The sequence below is a fragment of the Schistocerca gregaria genome, chromosome 11, assembly GCF_023897955.1.
Source record: "Schistocerca gregaria isolate iqSchGreg1 chromosome 11, iqSchGreg1.2, whole genome shotgun sequence".
In the NCBI taxonomy this organism is placed as follows: Eukaryota; Metazoa; Arthropoda; class Insecta; order Orthoptera; family Acrididae; genus Schistocerca; species Schistocerca gregaria.
The window spans coordinates 150,621,044-150,642,510 of NC_064930.1; the positions used below are offsets into that span (position 1 = coordinate 150,621,044).

Sequence of the window (21,467 nt, forward strand, 5' to 3'; positions counted from 1 at the left end):
CAGTAACACTTGAAGTAAGTGCTACTGCTTACATTTTGTTGTCCTCGTGGAGTACTAGGAGTGTACGAAGCTCACAATAAATCCGCATTCCAAACGTTGTCCATCAACAAAGGAGGTGGCTTACAAAACACTCGTTCGACCTATACTTGAGTATTGCTCATCAATGTGGGATCCGTACCAGATCGGGTTGACGGAGGAGATAGAGAAGATCCAAAGAAGAGCGGCGCGTTTTCGTCACAGGGGTATTTGGTAACCGTGATAGCATTACGGAGATGTTTGAGAAACTCAAGTGGCAAGCTCTGCAAGAGAGGTGCTCTGCATCGCCGTGTAGCTTGCTCGCCAGGTTTCGAGAGGGTACATTTTTGGATGAGGTATCGAATATATTGCTTCCCATGGAGATCACGAATGTAAAATTAGAGAGATTAGAGTGCGCATGGAGGCTTTCAGACAGTCGTTCTTCCCGCGAACCATACGAGACTGGAACAGGAAAGAGAGGTAATCACAGTGGCACGTAAAGTGCCCTCCGCCACACACCGTTGGGTGGCTTGCAGAGTATAAATGTAGATGTAGATGTAGATGTTGTGGCCTCCCCTTGTTAGACACATGGATGATGTCATATCTCCCCCCAGTGCATTGTGACAGAAATTTTCGATGTTATTCTACTACTCTGCAAATATGTTTTGTATGTTTCCAGTTAGATAATGTAATGTTCCCAAGAATTGAAACTATTGTCTGAAGTCCATTGTTTCTAAATAAATTCTTTTCAAATTTCAATTTATTTGTGTTCTATTAACGTTGATTTGTGTGGAATGTCGATAATAACTAAAGTTGGAATCCTTTAGTTACTGTTATCGAAAGTTCTCAATCAGTCGACATCAATACGACAGTAACTTGGTGGTTGTGGGATGAGTCGTGTAAAAATGTTCTTTGACTGTCAGACAATAAGTAATTCCGCAGTACAGTAATGCTGCATTAACATTTCATTTTGTTTAGTTACTAAAACAAGTTTGCTAGCAGCTGCCGTGTGTCGGGAGGTAAGTCACGGGACACAGGACAGAAAAACTCTGCACGGGTTGAGAGATGGTACCGCGTTGTCGGACTCTCGTAAACTCTACAGGGAACGGAGAAGGAAACGCATTTCTGTAAATGTAATGAAATAAAGCTAATGCCAAAACAGTGAAATGTGGACGTGTGCCTCGTAACGGACGATCCTCCACGTGTCGGCAGGGTGGAGATGGGCGAGCCTCCGCAGGTGAAGACGGCCGCCAACGTGTTCCGCGAGCTGTGCTACAACTACCGGGACTCGCTCGTCGCAGGGGTCATCGTCGCCGGCTGGGACAAGCGGCGCGGTGGGCAGGTGAGTCTGTAGCGGAGCTGAGTAGTGAGTACTCCGGCATGGTGAGCAGAGTGTCGCTCCCGTCCGTGCCGTGCGGAGGGGGTAGATTGCCGGCCGGGGGGGTGGCGCCCAGCACCTTGCGTCTGGATATAATGTGTACACTTTAATTTTGTGAGTGTAGCTACTGTTGTTTAGTAAACGCTAGTTAAGTTATTTTAAACAGGCCTTCAGATGGAACCTGTATTGTTGCCAGCCAAGGTCATTATTTATGTCCAGCAAATGGAATTTTAGAGACAAACACTGACGAACTACAGAATAGTGGACGATTACTCGGCTTTTGAAAAGAGATGTCGAATCCGAGAGTATGAAAAATGAGATATTGTCAAACCTCTTCAAAGCTCTTGTGAAGACTGCATTAGTGATGAGGTTTTGAAGTTATGAGGAGATTAACTCTCGGAGGTAATACACACTTGTTTAAGATCTGGGGAAATGAGTTTCGTGGACTAGAAGTGTGCAGTGGAACACCTACTGCATTAGAAAGACCACACACACCCTAGTGACTACAGAAGCTGCTGTATCTTATCAGTTAGCACCAAATTTTGGCACTATTGCCACATTTTTGGACTTGACGTCACGGTAATTCGTGGTTCCCGAGCTAGGGACGGGTAGCCGCCACCAGTCCCCCCGTCACAGTAAGCTGTGGGAGTGGTTTGGCGACCACTGTACGGTGTGGCAATGGAATGTTGTGCCTCACAGGGAACAGGGTTCTCACTCTGACTGCCTACATCGCAAGAATGATAAAAACCTGCATTAAAAACCCTCAATCTGAAGGTGTGCTGCACGATGAGCAGGTGGATCAGTTGTTAGAATGCAACCTTCGGGGAACGTGCTGCACATCAGTTGTATGAGGCTTACCTAGGCAGGCGGGCTCTGTCTATGTGGACTTTCATTTCCCTAGGTGCTTGCAGAACTGAGTTGGATACTTGAAAGTTTTGTCCTCCACCTCCCAGTGGAATGGGTGGGCCACTGGTAGGTACTAACACCCAGTCAGATAAGAGGGCCTCTGTAGTCAGTCTTCTGGACTCGGGAGTCTAGAGAGTTTAGTAACAGAGTGTGTGCTGCTGGCCAGAGGAAAGTTTCGAACAAAAGTGTTTAGAGGGGCTTGCAGGTACTTTAGCACATATGAAACGGGACACTGTTGGTGGAAACAGAGTACCTGCAGAAAGCCAAAACCTATGGGACTATGCCATTGAGATTTAGCTCCACACCCCATTAAACTACATTGAAGCTTTTGTGGCTTGCAGAGACCTGGTGAATATCCCCAATGAAGACCCGAAAGTTAAATGTGCCTAAGAAGGCATTGTAGATGTGCAGAATATTGTGGAAGGCAGTCTGGTTCAATCTGACTCGTTCAGCCTTACTCTTAATAGCACATAACTTCTGGGACATACTAAGGTGGGTTTTCTTCGCTTAAACGTGCGGTCCTACCTCCTTGACCCAGTGCAGTGTTCTAAATCCCAGCAATTTGGGCACCACTCTCGTATGCGAGGGAAAGGCCACTTGTGGCAAATGTGGTAAGGCTGACCACGAAGGAGTCAAATGTTCGTCTCCTGCAAAGTGTGTGAATTGCGCTGGGACTAACTGCTGCGTCTTGACTGAAGAATGGAAGATAGGGGAGATTAAAAACCACATATTCCCTCGGTGAGGTCGAGACGATTTAAAAGACCGTTCGGCCCCAGACATTCACTACCTCCTTTGCTCCAGTTGTTAAACAGCTAGTACAGAAAAGCAATGCTGCGGAGGTAGCTAGTCCTAGCAATAGTACCTGCATTTGTTAGTGTTCTTGTGCTCCTGCAGTTACTTGACAGCCTGGAGTTCCTTCCAAAACGTCAGAGTAGTCTGTGGTCGCTAGTTTTTGGATCTTCCTGCTTTCCCTGAGGTTTGGTCCGGTTCAGCAGTGTCGAGCACTGACACTACCGCTGCTGTGGTTATTGTCCCGAAACCTACCTGGGGCAAAAAATCGAATGCCGAGGGCCTCTCGCCGACAGAATCTGAAACTAAACGGACCACGACATTGGTGTCGTACTGTCTGATGTGTCTCTCAACTCTTCGGTAAAACTGACAGAGCTAGACGACTGACGGGGCAGTGTTCTCACCCCGAGTCTGAGCCTCTGCTTGTTAAGAGCATCCCTCCCCAGTGGAAATACAGAGTGAAAGTGCAGCCTCCCTGATAGTTAGCTCCCGTATTACAGTGGTACATTAATTGGTTCTGGAAACACGGAGAGAGACTGAAGCCGCTAGTGCGGGAATGCCCCGTATGCCTGTGTTTATGAGAAACACGTGTTGAAGCCACTGACGCCCCTATGCTGTGGGGCTATACCCGACGTTCTTGTTTGGGAGAGACTCGTGACGACTGGAGAGCCGTGCGTCGAGACGGGTACTCTCGTTTGTGCTCCGCTACCGGGTCGTTCTCGGCCGTCGACCTCTCTTCTCGCTCTCCGGCCCTCGCAGGTGCCGTTCGGTGGGAGGTCGTCGAAGTCCTTCGTTCTGGTGACAACTTCCCACCCCACATTCACCTACTGGATGGAGCACTACCTGAAAGAGAAGCCACTAACGTGGGTGGTCACTAGGGCTAACTGGGAGCTGTTCATCCAGCTGGCCACGTTCGAACATTGCAGCAGTGTCCAGGAACGGGTGGACCACATCGTGTTAGTGGTCCGTCGTACTGCTGAGTTATCCGTGCTGAAGTCCTTACATCATCTTGGGAGGTGACCTGTAACTTGGTGGACAGAAGAGTGCCATTCGGCCATCCAGGACAGGCATGTGACTGCAACAATTTAAATGCTGTGTATCTTTAAGTTGGATAAAGCATGGGATCCTGTAATTTCTTTAATCGCTTCAGAGACATTGGTCTGCATCTAGTGCGATGGCTGACGAAAATTGATTTTTACTTTCGATTACCGCGCCTCAGCTGCGCGAAGGCGATTTACGACAGATAGCGCGAATGTAGGTACACCACTAAGCATGCACGGCCCGCTTCTGCTGCAGAGTGCGCCAAATTAGATAGGGGGCGCGGTATTAGCCTTCTCCACTGCGCAGACACCGCCACGCCAATTTTCGATATATATAGAATGACGCGCACCAGTAATCTTCAGTCTCGTACTCACCTGAAGATGGCTGCATGTTTGTTAGCCGAAATATCATGCCAAGATGTCAATGTGATCCAGCTGCAAGCCCGAAAAGTGATGGATCAATTTAAATGCTGCCATACAGCAGAAAATCTCCTAGCCTTTAGATTCACGAGCGCCGAGGCTCGCGAGTAATTGAGGAGAGCGAGAAAACATCGTGACGAGTGTTCCTGGACTCTATCAATTGTTTCACTTATTCTAGAAAAGTATGGGAAGCCATCGGGATGATTTATGGTAAATGCAGACATTTACCAATAGCAGTAGTTCTGAAACAGGGATGTCTCCAAACTGTGCCCAGAGACATTGCTCAGACTCTGGCAGATAATTTTGCACAAATTGTTGCCAATGTTATCCAGGATTCAGTATTGTGTTGTTACAATGCAACTGTAGAGAGAGGAAAACTGTACTTAAGATTCAACAAACCACCCTTTCTCCAAGTGGGAGACTCGTGATACTGCACCTGATCACGACCAAATCCAGTACTGCATGCTTCATTTGCAAACAGCATCAAAGGAAATCCTTCTCTAATCTTTTAATCTAATGATAGAAAGTTAACTTCAACATCTGGAGCCAGGCACATCTGATACTTTCCCCTCAAACCGGAAAAGGTCCGCGTATGTCAGGGTAGTTACCGTAGTATCGCCTTAACGAGCTGCGTCGGAAAGATCTTGGAATGAACGGTTGACTGTCGTCTGGTTGGGATATTAGAGACCGGGCAACTCCTTAGCCACTCAGTTGGATTCCAGAGATTTCGGTCCACTGTCGTATCGTGCTTTTTTTATGTAAATGTCACTGTATTGGCATATTCTTAGCTACATGCAAGATGTAAGATACTACTTGAAGACACTGTATTCTTGCAAAACTGCATCAATGAGGTTTTAGCAGCCATCTCCCAATTTTCGTGTGGTCTTTCCCGTCTAGGTGGCTGTCCTATCGCTTTGAGCGGGAGAATGGTCTCACTCAGGGCAGAGTTCTGTTACCCTCTTTGCCATAGCCATAGTCGACAATGAGTCCTGTACAGTGCTCCTTATTTGTGGAAGATTTTTCTGTTTCTTTTCCTTCTGTGGTGTTGCAATAGTGAGCCATCAGTCGCAACTTACAGTGTGAAGGTTAATGGGATGATTCTAGTTACATTTTTAATTTACCTGTATTGCTTATGAGGGACACCATCCTACATTTTAGTGACTCTGTGAAGTTTCTGAGCCTCATTTGACTCAAAATTGTGGTGGCCATACTTGAGGCCAGAGTCCTAAAGGCAGTGAATATCTTAAAGTGCCTTAGGCACAGGTCTCGGGGAGCAGACACGCACGTCTGCTGCAGTTTTGTAGGGCTTTCACAGGTGGACTACGGGTGCGTGGTGTGTGTGGATTGATCGGGACTTCGTATTTGAAGATTGTTGGCACTGTCGACCGTGAAAGGATTTGGCTGGCCACAGGTGCTTATAGGACCGTTCCCAAACCCAGTCTCTGTGCTGAGGCAGAAGAACTGCCACTAACAATCTGATGGAAACTCCTCACAGTGTGTTGGGCGTGTCTGTTTCTCGCAGCTCCTCTCCGCATACCGTTCTGTTGTTCGCTCACCTCTGGATTGCCTTTTCTCCGACCGTCTATGAGCCAGGGTTTTAACCGTCTTCCGCCCCGGTTACTACAGAGGCCCAGCGTAAATTTAGATTTAGTGCAGTAGAGGAGAGATTGCAGTCCTGCTTCTGTTTGTAATTCAATATTTTTCTAACATTTTGTTTGAGCACCACAACTATGTAGCTGTCTTTACAGATGGGGTCTAAGCAGGGAGGGCTCCTTTCGTTGCTGTCGTTTTTCCAGATTGTGTCCTCGAGGTCTGACTGCCTCGTGACTTTACTGTTTTCGATGCAGAATTCTATGCGATCTTCTGGACATTGCAGCAGGTAAGACATTCTTCCAGTGCTAAATTTGTCTGTTTAGATTCTCCACTCTCTTGAACATCTGTACCCACCAAATAAAGTAATCCAGAATATCCAGGTTGCCCTCCTCCAGCTGCGACTCTTGGGGAAGGTGGTGTCTTGTGCTTGTTACTGGGGCACACGAATATTGTGGGAAATGAAAGGGCAGATCTAGCAGCTGAGGAGGCATTTACCTGCTTTTCAGGTACAGGCATACACCGATGGGAAGAAGAGTGGCTGGAAGTGGCCACCAATAAGCTCCACGTAGTAAAGCTCACAATTCGGCTGTGGTGTGCCTCTGTCTGGCCACATTGACGTGACAAGGTTCTTCTTACTCGTCTTCACATAAGCCACAGTCCCATGATGCATAGCTCCTTACTCCGCAAGAGGACCAGCCGATGTGTAGTGATTGTGGTCTACAGGTCACTGGGCACCACATTTTATTGGACTGCTTTTTATTTTCCGACCAGTTGGCCGAGAGACTGCCCATCACTACAGATAAGGTGGCTGCGGGTGGATAGGATGTAGGGAAGGGGCTTTTTGGTATGGAATGGGTGACACCTATTGGAAGTGGAGGTATTGCTGGTGGATGGTAGGTTTGATATGGACAGAGGAAGGCACCTACAGTCTCGGTACAGTCTTCGCAGACTGTAATTACCCTCCCAGCCTTGTAAGAAATCGGATCGTGTGCGTGTGCGTGTGCGTGTGCGTGTCTCCTGACTCGGGCATGGATGTGTGAAGAGTTCGTTAGGTTTAAGTAGTTCTAGGGGACTGAGGACCTGAGATGTTAAGTCCCATAATGCCCAGAGCCATTTTCAAGCTAAAAGAAAGGCACAGGGAAATGTGACTGGCTGACCACTTGGAAAAAAACTTGGGTGAACCAGCCACCCTGTTGTCACATTAAAAACATCTCCCTAAATTTGAAAACTGATTCTCTCTAGCCTTCTCTCTCCAGCCACCCACTGCCATTGTCTGGCCACAGTGGAGCATTCCCCTCGTCACTCGGTAGCGCCCATGGCTGGTGCAGCTGAATCACATTCTCCACCAGGGTTTCAACTACCTCTCATTGTGCCCTGAAATGAGAAATTTCCTACCCAGTATCCTTCCCACTCATTCCATAGTTATACCCGCCGCCCACGGAACCTACACAATATTCTGTCCGTACTTGACCCCTGCACCCGACCCCTCGTCTTGTGGCTCGTATCCCTCTAATAGACGTAGCCGCAAGACTGGCCTGTACTTCCTCCTACCACTACCTACTCCATTCAGGTCACTAGCATCACCCATCCCATCAATGACAGGGCTACCTGTGAACCAGTGGTGTGATCTACGAGCTGAGCTGCAACCTCTGTGCTGCATTCTACATGGGCACTACAACTGACAAGCTGTCCGTCCACACGAGTGGCCGCAGACAAACTGTTAGCGAAAACAGCTGAACACACTGCCCGACACGACATTCTTCATTTCGATGACTGCTTCATGTACTGTGCCATTCTGGATCGTTCCCACAGATGCCAGTTTTTCAGAGTTCTCGAGTTGTGCAGGTGTTTCTGTAACGCTCTTGGCTCAACCATCATTACCCTTTGTCCTTACTCTCTAGCCCCTTCCAGCACTAAAGTCCTCTGTTCCACCAACGCACCACCTGCCCTCCATCAAACGTCCCGACTACACCTAGCTGCCCCAACCTCTCTGCGCCTTGGTCCAACAAAGGCCTTGTTTCCAGAAAGCTAATTTTTCTGATGGCCTTTTTGTTGTGCCTATCTGCGACTCAGCAATCTGTGCTGTATGGTGAGTAGCAACTATCCTTTTCATAGTACTTTTACATTCTATCCTAGATTTTCCATTGTTGGGCATTATCCCGACAATAGAATTTTTTGAAACAGTCGGGTAAGTCCCAGGGTATTCTCAAACTACATTGGTGTCGAATTGTTAGTTACTAGAAAGAAATGAAAGGAGCCACTTCGCTGTAGTTGCGCAAAAAATGATTGAGTGCATCAGATTGTGTTAACAGTTTTGTGTCATCTCGTGGGCTTGCCAACCTCGGTAGCCTCCATTACAGCAGGTGGTTTGTGAGCCACAGGCCCATTTCCCATCGCGATTGTAATGTGGCCCTCTGGTAAAAGTTGTTCTTACAACCTCGTGGTTGTCTCACATTGATGCAGTATAGTGCGGAACAATGATGGCAGGCAGCAAGGGAGGAATTTCTGGAGGCCTTACAGCTTACGGAATTGTCATCAAGACTGTAGTAGAGTATAAGTTGATGTCATGTGCAACAAAAATTAGTCTAGGTAAATATGTAATTTAAACCTGAAAATTATGTAAAACACTGAGGACTGGCCTCACATTAATAATTTAAGTGGATTTTGTTTCTATGTTTTATTTTCATTAATAATTTGTGAGCCGGCCGGAGTGGCCGTGCGGTTCTGGGCGCTACAGTTTTGAACCGTGCGACCGCTACGGTCGCAGTTTCGAATCCTGCCTCGGGCATGGATGTGTGTGATGTCCTTAGGTTAGTTAGGTTTAATTAGTTCTAAGTTCTAGGCGACTGATGACTTAAGAAGTTAAGTCGCATAGTGCTCAGAGCCATTTGAATCATTCAGTAATTTGTGAGATATATGTGTGTTGATTTTGTAGTATTTGAAAATTACAGAAATATTTTTAAAGCACCCTTGATATTTGCTAAATTAAGCCTTACTCTCTTTTCTGCTGAACCTGATATTTCTTCACTCGTATTGTTTTTATTCCTGGCAATTTTTTTTGTTCAGGGTCAGAAAGTTTCTGAAATACAGTGTTTAGGCCTAAATTGGGCTTCTAATTTTTTAACAGCTTGTCAATTAGATCCCTGCATCATTTCTGACAGCCTCTTCTAGAGGTCGGTAGCTGTGTCTCACTGTGTAAGACGGCGTACAACACTGTCGACACACACTCTGAGACTTTGGAGTAGACGGGAAGACTGGAGAGCTAATCTGCCAGGCTTACAAATGACATCAAAAGTAAACTCTCCACTGTTTAACTTACTTTGAGACAGATCTGAAACTGTCGGAAATTGTGGTTGCAAAATCTATGCTGTCAGTGTAGCTATTGACACTTTCTGCCAGATTATAACTGTGTGCCGGACCGAGACTCGAACTCGGGACCTTTGCCTTTCGCGGACAAGTGCTCTACCGACTGAGCTACCCGAGCACGACTCACGCCCCGTCCTCACAGCTTTAATTCCTCTAGGACCTCGACTCCTACCTTCCAGACTTCACAGAAGCTCTCCTGCGAACCTTGCACAACTAGCATTCCTGGAAGAAATAATATTGCGGAGACATGGCTTACCCACAGTCTTAAGGTTGTTTCGAGAATGAAATTTTCACTCTGCAGCAGCGTGTGCGCTGATATGAAACTTCCTGGCAGATTAAAACATTCTAGAATGTAGCTATTATTACTGAGACTAAAGAAGAATCTAAATATACTACAGAAAACTGTAAGTGATGGTGATGATGGTATCCAAAAATCTGCGTACAAACAGCTGGAGAGTTCCACTAAAGGTGGAATACGTGATGATTTTACGGTTGACCTTCAGAGACGTCAGCAAGATCATGCTTCTGTGCAAACTTAGAAACAGCTGTCAAGTTTCAAAAGAAAGTGAAAATCGTGTGGTATCGTAACAGAAAGGAGTATCGGACAGTGGAAAATTACAATGGTACGAGGCTTTTCTTTTGCTGCAAACACACATTTATATATTATCTAGCAAAGATCTGTGTGCTGCAAAAAAGAAACATTTTGCATAACGATTCACCACTTTTCGAATGTCCCCTATTAAAGAGTTCATAGTCTCGACGGTGAGACCTAAAATTGGCTCTGCGTTTTTTGACGACGAAATGCTCAGCTGAATGAAATCTCGCACTTGCTCCCCTCTGTCTGTCCGCAGGTGTACTCCGTCCCGATCGGCGGTATGTGTGTCCGCATGCCGGTGACCATCGGCGGCTCGGGCAGCACCTACGTGTACGGCTATGTGGATGCGAACTTCAAGCTGGGCATGACCCGCCAAGAGTGTCTGCAGTTCGTCACCAACAGTAAGTAACCTGCCCCTGCCGTCTCGGCGGTGTCTTTCGGAGACTGCAGCGTAATCTGTCCGGTGCACTAGGGGCAGGGTCGAGCGTACTGTCCGCTTTATCCCGATTCTGTAGAGATCCAAACTTGCCAAGTGTCTGTCAGATTCCTGCAGATGGGCCATTTCGCTTGACACAACTAATAATAAACTAAGGTTCACATAGTGGGTCACAGACTGATCCTCACATAAAAGTAGGGATATGATATCGTGAGCAGAGGACTAAATATGCAGTGTTCTCATTTGAAGATAGGTGTGGGCATTGTGTGGTGCAACAACAGTTACAAATATCAGTTGCACGTGTTGTACACGGATCAGAATAATAAAGTGGCAGACAGTTACTTTTTTACAGAAGACCATATCGTAGCAACAACTGACCGGTGAATGAGCTTAGCTGTTTTGTTTGCTGTTGCCGTTTCGCTCTGTGGCGTGCCAGTTGGGTCCCTGACACGACTGTTGCCGTCGTGTGCTTCCTTTCTGTGTACTTATTTTTTATATAATATGCAAAAGAATGTTTGTGGCTAATGGTGATAAGGCCGTTACAATCCCACTGCCGATTAGTGGAAAATGTACGAAAGAATTCAGTACTGAAATAAATGGCTGTTTCTGCCGCAGCTGTATCGAGTACACATGTGACGACTGTACGACAACAGTGACCCTTTCCGTGTCTGTCAATCGGTGTTATTCTGATCCAGGTGTAGAGAAGTCAGTGAATTCAGTAATCAATCACAGGAAGAGAGTGAGAATACTAATGTGGCAGTTGCAAGTATGACGCCATTAATACGAAAGCTCATAGACTGCTGTGATGAGTAATGATTATTAACAAAATCTGTTGTTTGTAATGAGCTAAGAGAATTTTGTTAAATATTTTCAGTAATTTAAGTGTAACGCAACAAATAAAGGGATTCAGATTTGCATTTAGATCAGTCAGATGTCTTCGATGCTGGATATAATTGCGCCCACAGGTTGCCCACTCACGAACCGGCACAACTTCACAGGAACGTGACGCCTTGTGATTCCCTGGGGTTGTGTGCGCGCGCACACTGGAAGAGTAGTGCTGACCACGACACTCGAGAGAGTAGTTCCCGTCCATCCTTCTTGGAGGGGGGGGGGGGGGGGGGGGCGTAGTGATTCTGCTGAACACTTTTGCTACCAAATTAGGAATCTGTTAACGTAAAGGGTAGGCACATCCCTACGTATAGAGTAAAAGAAGGGGAGGGAGCCAAATGTGGTTGACCAAAGGCATCCTGTAACCACACTTCTGATTGGCCAATGCCTGTGAAGTGTGAGTTAACTGCCCGGCCGACAACAGGTACGGAGGAACCGTGTGCCGCCACAGTCCTTCAAAAACTACAGATTTTCATATTCAAAAGAAGTTCCCAGTCAAACTGCCAGGGTGCCGACTCTGCAACAGTCGTCGCCCGCCGTGGGTAAGCTCAGTTTTAAGTCTGTTTTCTCACGTGGAGTGCTGCTCACGATGTTTGTACTTTACAGTGCTGCCAGTGACTGCTACCTCCGTTTACTTGCACTGCATGAACTCTGGCACTCATATCTGTTGTTCCAGCAGTTGAACTTTTGCTTTATCTAACGTTTAGAATTAGCCTTCGTTGTAGAAGTTGTCGGATTGCAATGTGTCTTATTCAGGCCTTTGACTCTCGTGCTAAGAGTATCCTTTGTTGTTGTTGTCATCTTCAGTCCTGAGACTGGTTTGATGCGGCTCTCCGGACTACTCTATCCTGTGCAAGCTTCTTCATCTCCCAGTACTTATTGCAACCTACATCCTTCTGAATCTGCTTAGTGTATTCATCTATTGGTCTCCCTCTACGATTTTTACCCTCCACACTGCCCTGCCCTCCAATACTAAATTGGTGATCCCTTGTTGCCTCACAACATGTCCTACCAACCGATTCCTTCTTTTTAGTCAAGTTGTGCCACAAACTACTCTTCTCCCCGAATCTATTCAATACCTCCTCATCAGTTATGTGATCTACCCATCTAATCTTCAGCATTCTTCTGTAGCACCACATTTCGAAAGCTTGTATTCTCTTCATGTCCAAACTAGTTATCGTCCATGTTTCACTTCCATACATGGCTACACTCCATACAAACACTTTCAAAAACGACTTCCTGACACTTAAATCTATACTCAATGTTAATAAATTTCTCTTCTTCAGAAACACTTTCCTTGCCATTGCCAGTCTGCATTTTATATCCTCTCTACTTCGACCATCACCAGTTACTTTGCTCCCCAAATAGCAAAACTCCTTTACTACTATAAGCATCTCTTCTAGGTGCCCCTTGACTGTGTTTGGTGCTGATGAGAGCCATCACTTGCTGTATATGGAAATTTGCCTTTCTGTATTTTCTAACTACTTTGGTTTTCAGACAGACCTGAAACTGCCCCCCTCCCCTCTGCCCTCTCTGTGGTATGCTCAGGCAAGAGACACAGTTGTCTGGCAGTCACTACATTTTGAGCTGGTATCTCAGTAGTGCCGTACTTACGAGGCTGTGTTTTGGTGGACCCGTTCACTCGACCGAACAGTTGTGTCGCAATTGTTTGGATACTCTTCTGCAACAGGGTGGAGAGAACATTCTTTGTGCTTTAAAAATGTCATTTTAGCTTAGACAATGAATTTTATTTTTAATTGAGAATACAGATAATGTCCTGACCAATTTTAGTTCATTGTAAAGCCAATCGACAGGTAATCACAAATGGTTGCAGTTACTTCCAGTCTATGCACAAAGTTAAAGAGTGAATATTCCTTTCACAATTCTCTATCTTGTGTATGCAGTGTCCCACAGTATCCTACCAACATGACTATAGTAAAACCTGTGGAGTATGGGATAATGGCCTCCTCCTGCAATCGTGCGTAAGCAGTAGAAAACAGTGTGTGTAAATAACCGTAGATCAGATCCTGTTCCTGTTACAAAAGGAGTTCTCGAGGGCTGTGTTCTTCGACACTTTCTGATGATTATTATGTGTAAAATCTGCCTTCCAGAATGACTTGTGAGATTGTATTGTGTCTAGGCAACACCACATTAATTGCTGAGATAAGCATTGTAGTTGTTGGAAAAGAACAGAGCTCCAGGTGCTAAAAGAAAGCACTGAAGCAGAAGTCATTGTAGGTACTGAAAGCTGGGTAAAGCCAGAGATTCACGCAGCTGAATGTTTTGCGAAACAGTAATGCTGTGCAGAAAGGGTGCATCACTGTTGGTGGTTGCCGTTAGCTGTAGTCTGCATCGTAGGGGAAACAGTAGTAGTTAGCATGGGCTGAGATCATACTTGACAACCAAAATGATTATGTGGTTTCTTTTACACAGTTGCTTAACAGTTCAAAGAAGACTCGAATCTCATTTCAAATGGAAAGCTCACTCGCACAGTTATACTTCGTGGTGCCTTCAGTCTGCCCTCAATATGTTGGTGAAAATAGGTGTTTAAAGTGGGTGATAGGGATAAAATGTAATCCAAAATTGTACTAAATTCTTTTTCATAAGATTATTTTGATCAATTAGTTGCACCCACGGGTCTCCACTCTTTTGCGAGTACGTGCTCGGCTACCTTTGCGGCACTACTTCCCTTTCTGTGCTGCGAGCCTCTCTCGCCCCCCTCTGCCTTTCCGTAGTACTGTCTTCCCGGTGTAGACCCCCCTCGGACCTGTTACACGATTTAGGACGCCGGTTTTCTATTTCATTTCCAGTGCTTTCTACACCTTCTCATTAACAAATACATGGTCCCAATTTTTGGGTTTGATCTGGTAGCACGTTTCCAATGTTTTCAGAAGTGGAGATTGTGCAGGGAAGGGATCACCCAGTGTGGTGTCTATTCCAGCTCTGTGCCTTCCCACCTTCCTTTCCGATAAGGTAGAACACCCAAAACCCCGCACGATAGCCGGCCCGTCTTGGATGAGCTGCTAAGTACCTGCACACGGAGATCGCACTGTCGGTGCCCGAGCTGATAGCTCCCCGCGTCTGCTGAGCGGTACCTACCCTCCGTGACCTGGGCACGGGGACTCCGAGCGACCGATTACTTGCCGGGTAGCCGTTGCCGAGGCTGGGTGGTGCCTGTGGCGAGAGCCCCCGTTCGGGGACACAGTACAGGGAGACTTACGTATGAAGTGGGTGAAGCTTTCTCCTGCTAGTGGTGGAACTAAGAAAATTGGTTGACAAGTCATCATCGTGCAGATGTTGTAACCGACTGCAAATCTGCGCACGACTCCTAAGCGGTGATAATGTGCACGTGCGTCCAGAACGTAGTTCACTGATCGCTACATAAGAGAACAAAAATTATGTAATAAATAACAAAAACAGTTAATTAATAAATAGGAGTCCCAAGTGCTCTGAAATTTTTAATTTGAATGAGTGACTACAAAAAATTAGGCCCTTTAGAGTTTCACACAGTATTTCCAGTGATCAGGGTATTTCGGTCTAGTGGGCATGCACGGAAATACGCCAGGACTACATTGTCTATAGACCACTGATATTTCCGTTAATTTTTACATTGTGTTTGGTGGTAATATTTGTCCATTTAGAATTCAAAAACAATGTGTTAGCAGCTAAGGAAAGTTGTCGTCATTCGTTAAAATTGCGAGGAATTGGACTCTTGTTTCTTCAGCAGCTGTTAAGTGTCCCTAAAGAAAAGCCTGACAAAAAATCATGCAAAGTTAAACAGTGTGAAAGATATACCAAGTGAAAGTGAGATAAATGCTGCACAGAATTCGGACAGTAATATTGTGGAACACCAAAGTGTTAGTACAGTTAATGGCATTGTAATGAAGAAATATGGAACTGGACAGAAATTTTGGAAACGGTATAGCTAAGAATGGCCATGTTTGGTAAAAATCAAAGAAATCGGACCAACATGTGTTTTGTACAGCATTTTCATGACACATTTCTATAAAGCATGCCAGTCGTGATGACTACTGCGTTCTGTCTAAAATTACGTGTAGGCTTAAAAACGTCAAGTCTTCAAATGCGTCACTGTCATTTGGAACAAAAACTCATGAGGAAGACTTCGTCACCAATGCTGATATGCTTTGTAGTTCATTTATTCTTTTTGTGGCCTGCCAATTACCCATGTATATTATACTCCACGACTGTTCAAAAAAGTTTCCTGGTCCAGATTGCTAAAAAATTCAGTTGTGGAAGAACTGAAACAAATGCAGTTCTAAATGCTTTGTCAACTGGAACATAGAATGATGTAGTATAATACTTACAAAGAAATAAACCCCTTTCCTCTTGCAACTGATAGCAGTACAAGCATTAAAGATGTGAAACTCTAAGTAACAACAATTGGATAAACAGGGAAAGGTGCAGTCTACAATACTATTGTTGCTGGAATAAAGTTTAAATACTGGGGAAGCAATTTTTAATCTTTCGAGTAGCGAACTGCTAATAAAAGGAATTCCCTGGTGAAGCAGTTGATAATACAGATATAATGGTGATGGGACATATGAAAGGAGTTGCTTGTTTTTGAAAAGTCCAACCGCACATAGGAATTCAGTGTTATTCCTGCCACCTGCTTCATTTAGCTTCATGAAAAAATGCTGAAGAATTTGTAATGGACATTTTCTACTTTCTCCATCAGAGTTCAAAAAGACAATCTAATTTCAAACTTTGTCAAATATATATGGCACTAAACCCGATAAGATACTGAAGTCATTTTGTTCAGGCTAACACTCTTGCTTCAATCAATAGAAAGAATAATTGAACAGTGGGACCGCTTTCAAAATTTTTTCATTGAGGAAGCTTAAGGAAAAATGTAAAAAAACTTTCACTATTCTAAATGAGCCAGTAACTGAGCTATATTTTCTTTTCTGGTCCAACACCTTTCTGCGTTTTAACAGAACAAATGTATTCCTTCAGAGAGAAGAGCCAGTAATTCAGACTTCATAACATGCTAAATAACTTATTTACAGGTATGATTGTGAGATTTATGAATCCTTCTGTAGTACTGGCTTATGGTAGTAAGCTGGAATTGAAATGTCAAAAAAAAAAAACAGAAAAGGTATGAAGATACTGTCATCATACCAACGAAAATAGTCAGTTATTGACAATATAATGTAAATGGATAGATAAAAATCTACTCACCAAGTAGGGGCGGCAAACACACACACAAAAGTGTGATTCTTGAGTTTCTCCCGGTGTATTTGATATTCAAAATATCCACGGGTGTACTACCGGTCTACAGTGTCAAACAGGCACAATATTTCAGCGATCATAGATGTCGCCATAATCAGGTGAACTGACGGACTGAGTTCCTGTGAACGTGCCGGTACGGAGATCCGTACGCTATAGCTGCTCAGGGGGAACTGGGTTCGCTCGCGGCGGCGGCCGATTTAAATACCGTCCGCACCACGGTCACGCGGTGGAACAGATGGAGACAGCGTCTGAGATGATGTCGGTGTGATGGCTCTATCCGCCGTGGTCGTCACAACTATATGTTTGCTCGATTTACTCTTGATTAACCCAATCGCTGGTTCCCAAGCCTTGCTAAGATTATAGCCACAGTCACGGTTTATGAGGTCATTATTGGTGCGAATTTCGAAGGCCTCTCTAACAATGCTACAAAAAGGTGGAGAACAAGACGAGATTGCTTCTCAAGGACGCAGATTTACCGCAGGGTGATGCTAAGAAATTGTTATCCCAAGGTCCGGTACCGCCTAGACTACATGGACTCCTGAAGGTTCACAAAGAGGAGGTACCATTACGCCCCATTGTCAGCAACATCAGGGCACCTACATATTTGTTGGCCAAATACATGACGGGAATATTAAGTCCTTATGTGGGTAAATACCCTCATCACATCCGTAATTCTGTGGATTTTGTTAAACGTCTTGATAGCTTCAGGTTGGATGAGTGAGATATCATAGTGAGTTTAAAGTCGTTTCCTTGTTTACTAGAATTGATTAGTCAGAAGTTTGACGAGAAGACCACTGAACTTTTTAGGCATGTCTTGACTTCCATGTATTTTCTTTTTAATGGAGAATTCTACGAACAAACGGAGAGTCGCCATGGGTAGCCCACTCTCACCAGTGGTAGCGAATTTGTACATGGGGAACATTGAGGAGGAAGCCCTGTCGTCGCCCGAATGAAAACTTACTTGCTTTTTCCCTTACGTGGATGACACGTTCGTAATCTGACCACGTGGTATGGATAAACTCCTTGACTTCCTTACACATCTAAACTCCATACACCCCCAACATCAAATTCACTATGAAGACTGAAACGGAGGGTAAATTACCTTTCCTTGACGTCTCGGTCAAGAGGCAGGGCAAGTGCTGATGGAACCCTTGGTCATGGGGTGTATCGGAAGACAACGCACACTGATCTGTATTTGCACGCAGACAGCTGCCACCACCCTTCACAGAGAAATGAGGTACTTAAAACTCTAGTACATAGTGCGTGCCCTATCTCTGACGCAGAGAGTCTACCCCAGGAATTGTAACATCTGAGAACTGTATTTCGAAAAAATGGATACTCAGTGGCATATTCAGTGTGCTCTCCGCCCAAACACTACAGCACAACCTGTGGAGGTGGATGAAATTGCGAGGGAGGAGGTAGGCACTGCATTTATTCCATATACAGGTGCACTCTCGGGTAAAATCCCCCACATTTTGAAAAACACCGGCTCGGAACTGTTTTTTGTCCTCCGAATAAAATTCGTGCAATGGTGGGGAGTGCCGTAGATGACCTGGGTTTGAGGAAGTCTGGCGTGTACCAGATTCCGTGTCAATGTGGCAAGTCTTATATTGGTCAGACCATGCGTACTGTCGAGGATCGATGCCTTGAACACCAGAGGCACACTCGACTGAGGTATCCGAGCAAGTCGGCGGTCGCTGAACATTGTTTGTCGGAAAATCACACTATGGAGTATGAACGCACGAGGATTCTGCTACAGACTTCGAGATACTGGAACGGTGTTGTTAGAGAGGCCATCGAAATTCGTACCAATGATGACCTTGTAAACCGTGACTGTGGTTATAATATTAGCAAGGCTTGGGAACCAGCGATTGGGTCAATCGAGAGTAAATTGAGCAAACGTATAATTGAGAGGACCACGGCGGATTGAGCCGTCACACCGTCGTCATCTCAGACGCCGTCGCAATCTGTTCCACCCCGTGACCGCGGCGTGGGGCGAGGACGGCGGAGGGAGGGCACCGCAGGCGGAGGGTATTTAAATTGGCCGCCGCCGCAACTGAAACCAGTTCCCCCTGAGCCGCTGTAGTGTACGGATCTCTGTACCGGCACGTTCACAGGAGCTCAGTCTGTCCGTTCAACTGATGACGGCCACATGCACGATCACCGAAATATTGTGCCCGTTTGACACTGTAGACTGGCAGTACACCCGTGGATACTTTGAACACACAAGTGTTTAACTTTTACGAGCTGTTAAAACCAGTGGCTGATTCTTCTGGCAGAATAGTTGAAGGGGAAGGAATACAGGTGAAGGAAAAGGAGAGGTCTAGGGAAAGGGGGTACAGTTCACAAAAGTCCTGTAAGTCTCCCCTGGCCAGGGATTCTGGGTGACTTTCCTGAACTGTACCCCCTTTCCCTAGACCTCTCAGGTCCTTTTCCTTCACCTGTATTCCTTCCCCTCCAACTCTCGTGCGAGGAGCAGGAGGAGGACCAGCCACTGGCTCCTGAAGCTTGTTTCCCTGCTGCAATTTGATGAGTAGATTTATCTATCCATTCATCCACAACCAGAGCTGTACCTCAACAATCAACTGTCGGATGTAGTAGCGACTTGCCACTTTTCAGGACTGGTGTTCGATGCACGGATGGTGTGGCTTCCCTATCTTTGGCAGCTTGAGCGAACGGGGTACACGTCACTGCCTCGATAACACCACTTGAGCTGCAGTCCGCACTACCGCTCTGCAGATTTACACAGCTGTGATCTACGCGTCTGGGTTACGGGAGTCTGGCATGTGGTTTGGCATTGCCCTCAGCATTGCAGTCACTAAACCTTAAACACTAGCCCTCGAACAGCTAATTTGCGGATGCTGGGGTTCCTCCACCACATATCGAGTACCGAAACAGCTACTTGTTTATGCTATACGTGTTCGACAGCTCCTCTAAGCATCCAGACTACAATGTCCTTTTTCCTAGTAAGAAGGTCCACTTCCGAACCCCAACTTTCCCCACTGTCACCTGTCGACAGGGAGTGTGGTGTACACCCTGACCTCCTACCTGTATCAGTTCGGCGTTTGGACTGAGGACTGATACACTCATTTGATGCTGTGGTGTTCGCTACCAGTTCCTGGCGGTCCTCGACGGATTTCCAGGTTAGGAAGTGGTACACACTGACTTATCGGTGGTCGGAGGACGAACCGGTTTCGCGTACAGACACGTGCGACGTACAGTGAACTGAATGGATGCGGAGTCTTCGCTGGTGAATTGGAAGCCATCAAATGAGCACTTAGTCGTGCTCGTTTTTGCACTGGCAAGATGCTTTCGATCTGCAGTAATTCCCCGAGCAGCTTTCAGGCTATAGACGAGTGCTACCCTCATCACCCGTTATTCGCAACTTTCCGGGACGTTCTTTCATACTTCAGTAAAGCTGTACACTCGGTCACCTTCGTTCGGACCCCTGGACGTGTCGGGATCACGGGAAGCGAACGTGCCGACTGCTCGGCAAAAGTTGGCTACCGGGATGGCAATTTCGAAATGGGGTCCCAGAAACGGAGCCTTTGTCAGCTGTCTGGAAGTCAGAGTGTTTTGCCCTGGGCTCCCCAAACAAACTGAGGGGAGTAAAGGAGACCACAGCCTCGCTCTTCTCTCAGGAAACTCACTGTCCCGTGTCGGCTACGCATCGGCCACTCTCTTCTGACCCGGGGTCGCGTTCTCCGACGTGAGGACCCTCCTCACTACAGACGCGTGGCCCGCCTGACGGTGGCCGACACCCTACTAGATTGCCCAAATTTGGCCGCTTTGCAGCAATCTCTTAACCTTCCCGATGCGTTACTTCTGGGCACTTCGGCCTCGTCGACCGCCGAGGGGTCGGAGGGGCACCCCTCGCCTGCTCTGTCCCGCAGATCCCGTGGTGGCACGGCCTGGCTTTTTATTCCCCTTGTGCTTTATGTTTGCCATTTTTAATCTTTTATTTTTTCTAAGCTTTTATCATCTTGTCTGTGTTGCTCGTTTCCTTTTGGGTAACGAATGGTAAAGTGCATCTCCCACAACGTACCGTGCTCTGAGGATCTCCAACTGCATTCTGGGCCGAAGAGCCTGCCTATATTGGAAGACGAGATTTTTTTCTCTGCCCCGAGTTTCGACCACTATTAGTCATTATATATGACGCAGAGGTTTTGGTGCCAGTATTTATCTTTGTGTCTACAAAGCATAAGCATGCCTGTGTAGCGCTACATATTAGACGGCAGAAGTTAGTTGTGGCGGCATTTACCAACATTTTTCAGAACTTCTGCTTGCTTTGCACTAGCTTCTAAGCCGCAGGCGGTTTTTTGGATTACAAAAAGCGGAAAAAAGGTGCGGCTTAGATTCGAGTAAATACGGTACTTTATACAATACACTCCCTCAGGAATGAGTTAATATTGACAGCTCTCTTTCAACAGTAAAGCATCACCTGATGATGCACACTGTTACAGATTCTTCCCTTGAAGTAAAAGTTTAACACGTACAAACCTGCAGCTTCACCTGAGACCATGCTGTAAACGCACCAGAAAATACGGAAAAAACTGGGAATATTTTCATTCAGGAGAAAATTGAGAAATACCCGAAATTTTTTTTAAGATTCTGGAAATTTTTTTATTAATTTGTCATTTTGGCTGGTAAGAACTGATACTCTAACAAAGAATCTGACTGTGGCCGCTACTACAGAATTAACAAACTAGAAAACACTGAAATAAAACTTAAGATGCAAAGAAAATGGGCCATATTCAGAGACGGAACACAGTGCACATACAAGTGTCTGCT

The 21,467-nt window shown here is 45.9% G+C and overlaps 1 protein-coding gene across 1 annotated transcript in view; it reads left to right on the forward strand.

Moving 5' to 3' along the window:
- The window catches only part of LOC126295492 (proteasome subunit beta type-6-like), a 43,995-nt gene that overhangs the window by 16,208 nt on the left and 6,320 nt on the right, over positions 1 to 21,467 (forward strand). Inside the window, exons 3-4 of the mRNA XM_049988054.1 lie at positions 1,228 to 1,357; positions 10,359 to 10,503. Coding sequence (XP_049844011.1) covers positions 1,228 to 1,357; positions 10,359 to 10,503 — 275 coding nt within the window. The remainder of the gene's footprint in view (positions 1 to 1,227; positions 1,358 to 10,358; positions 10,504 to 21,467) is intronic.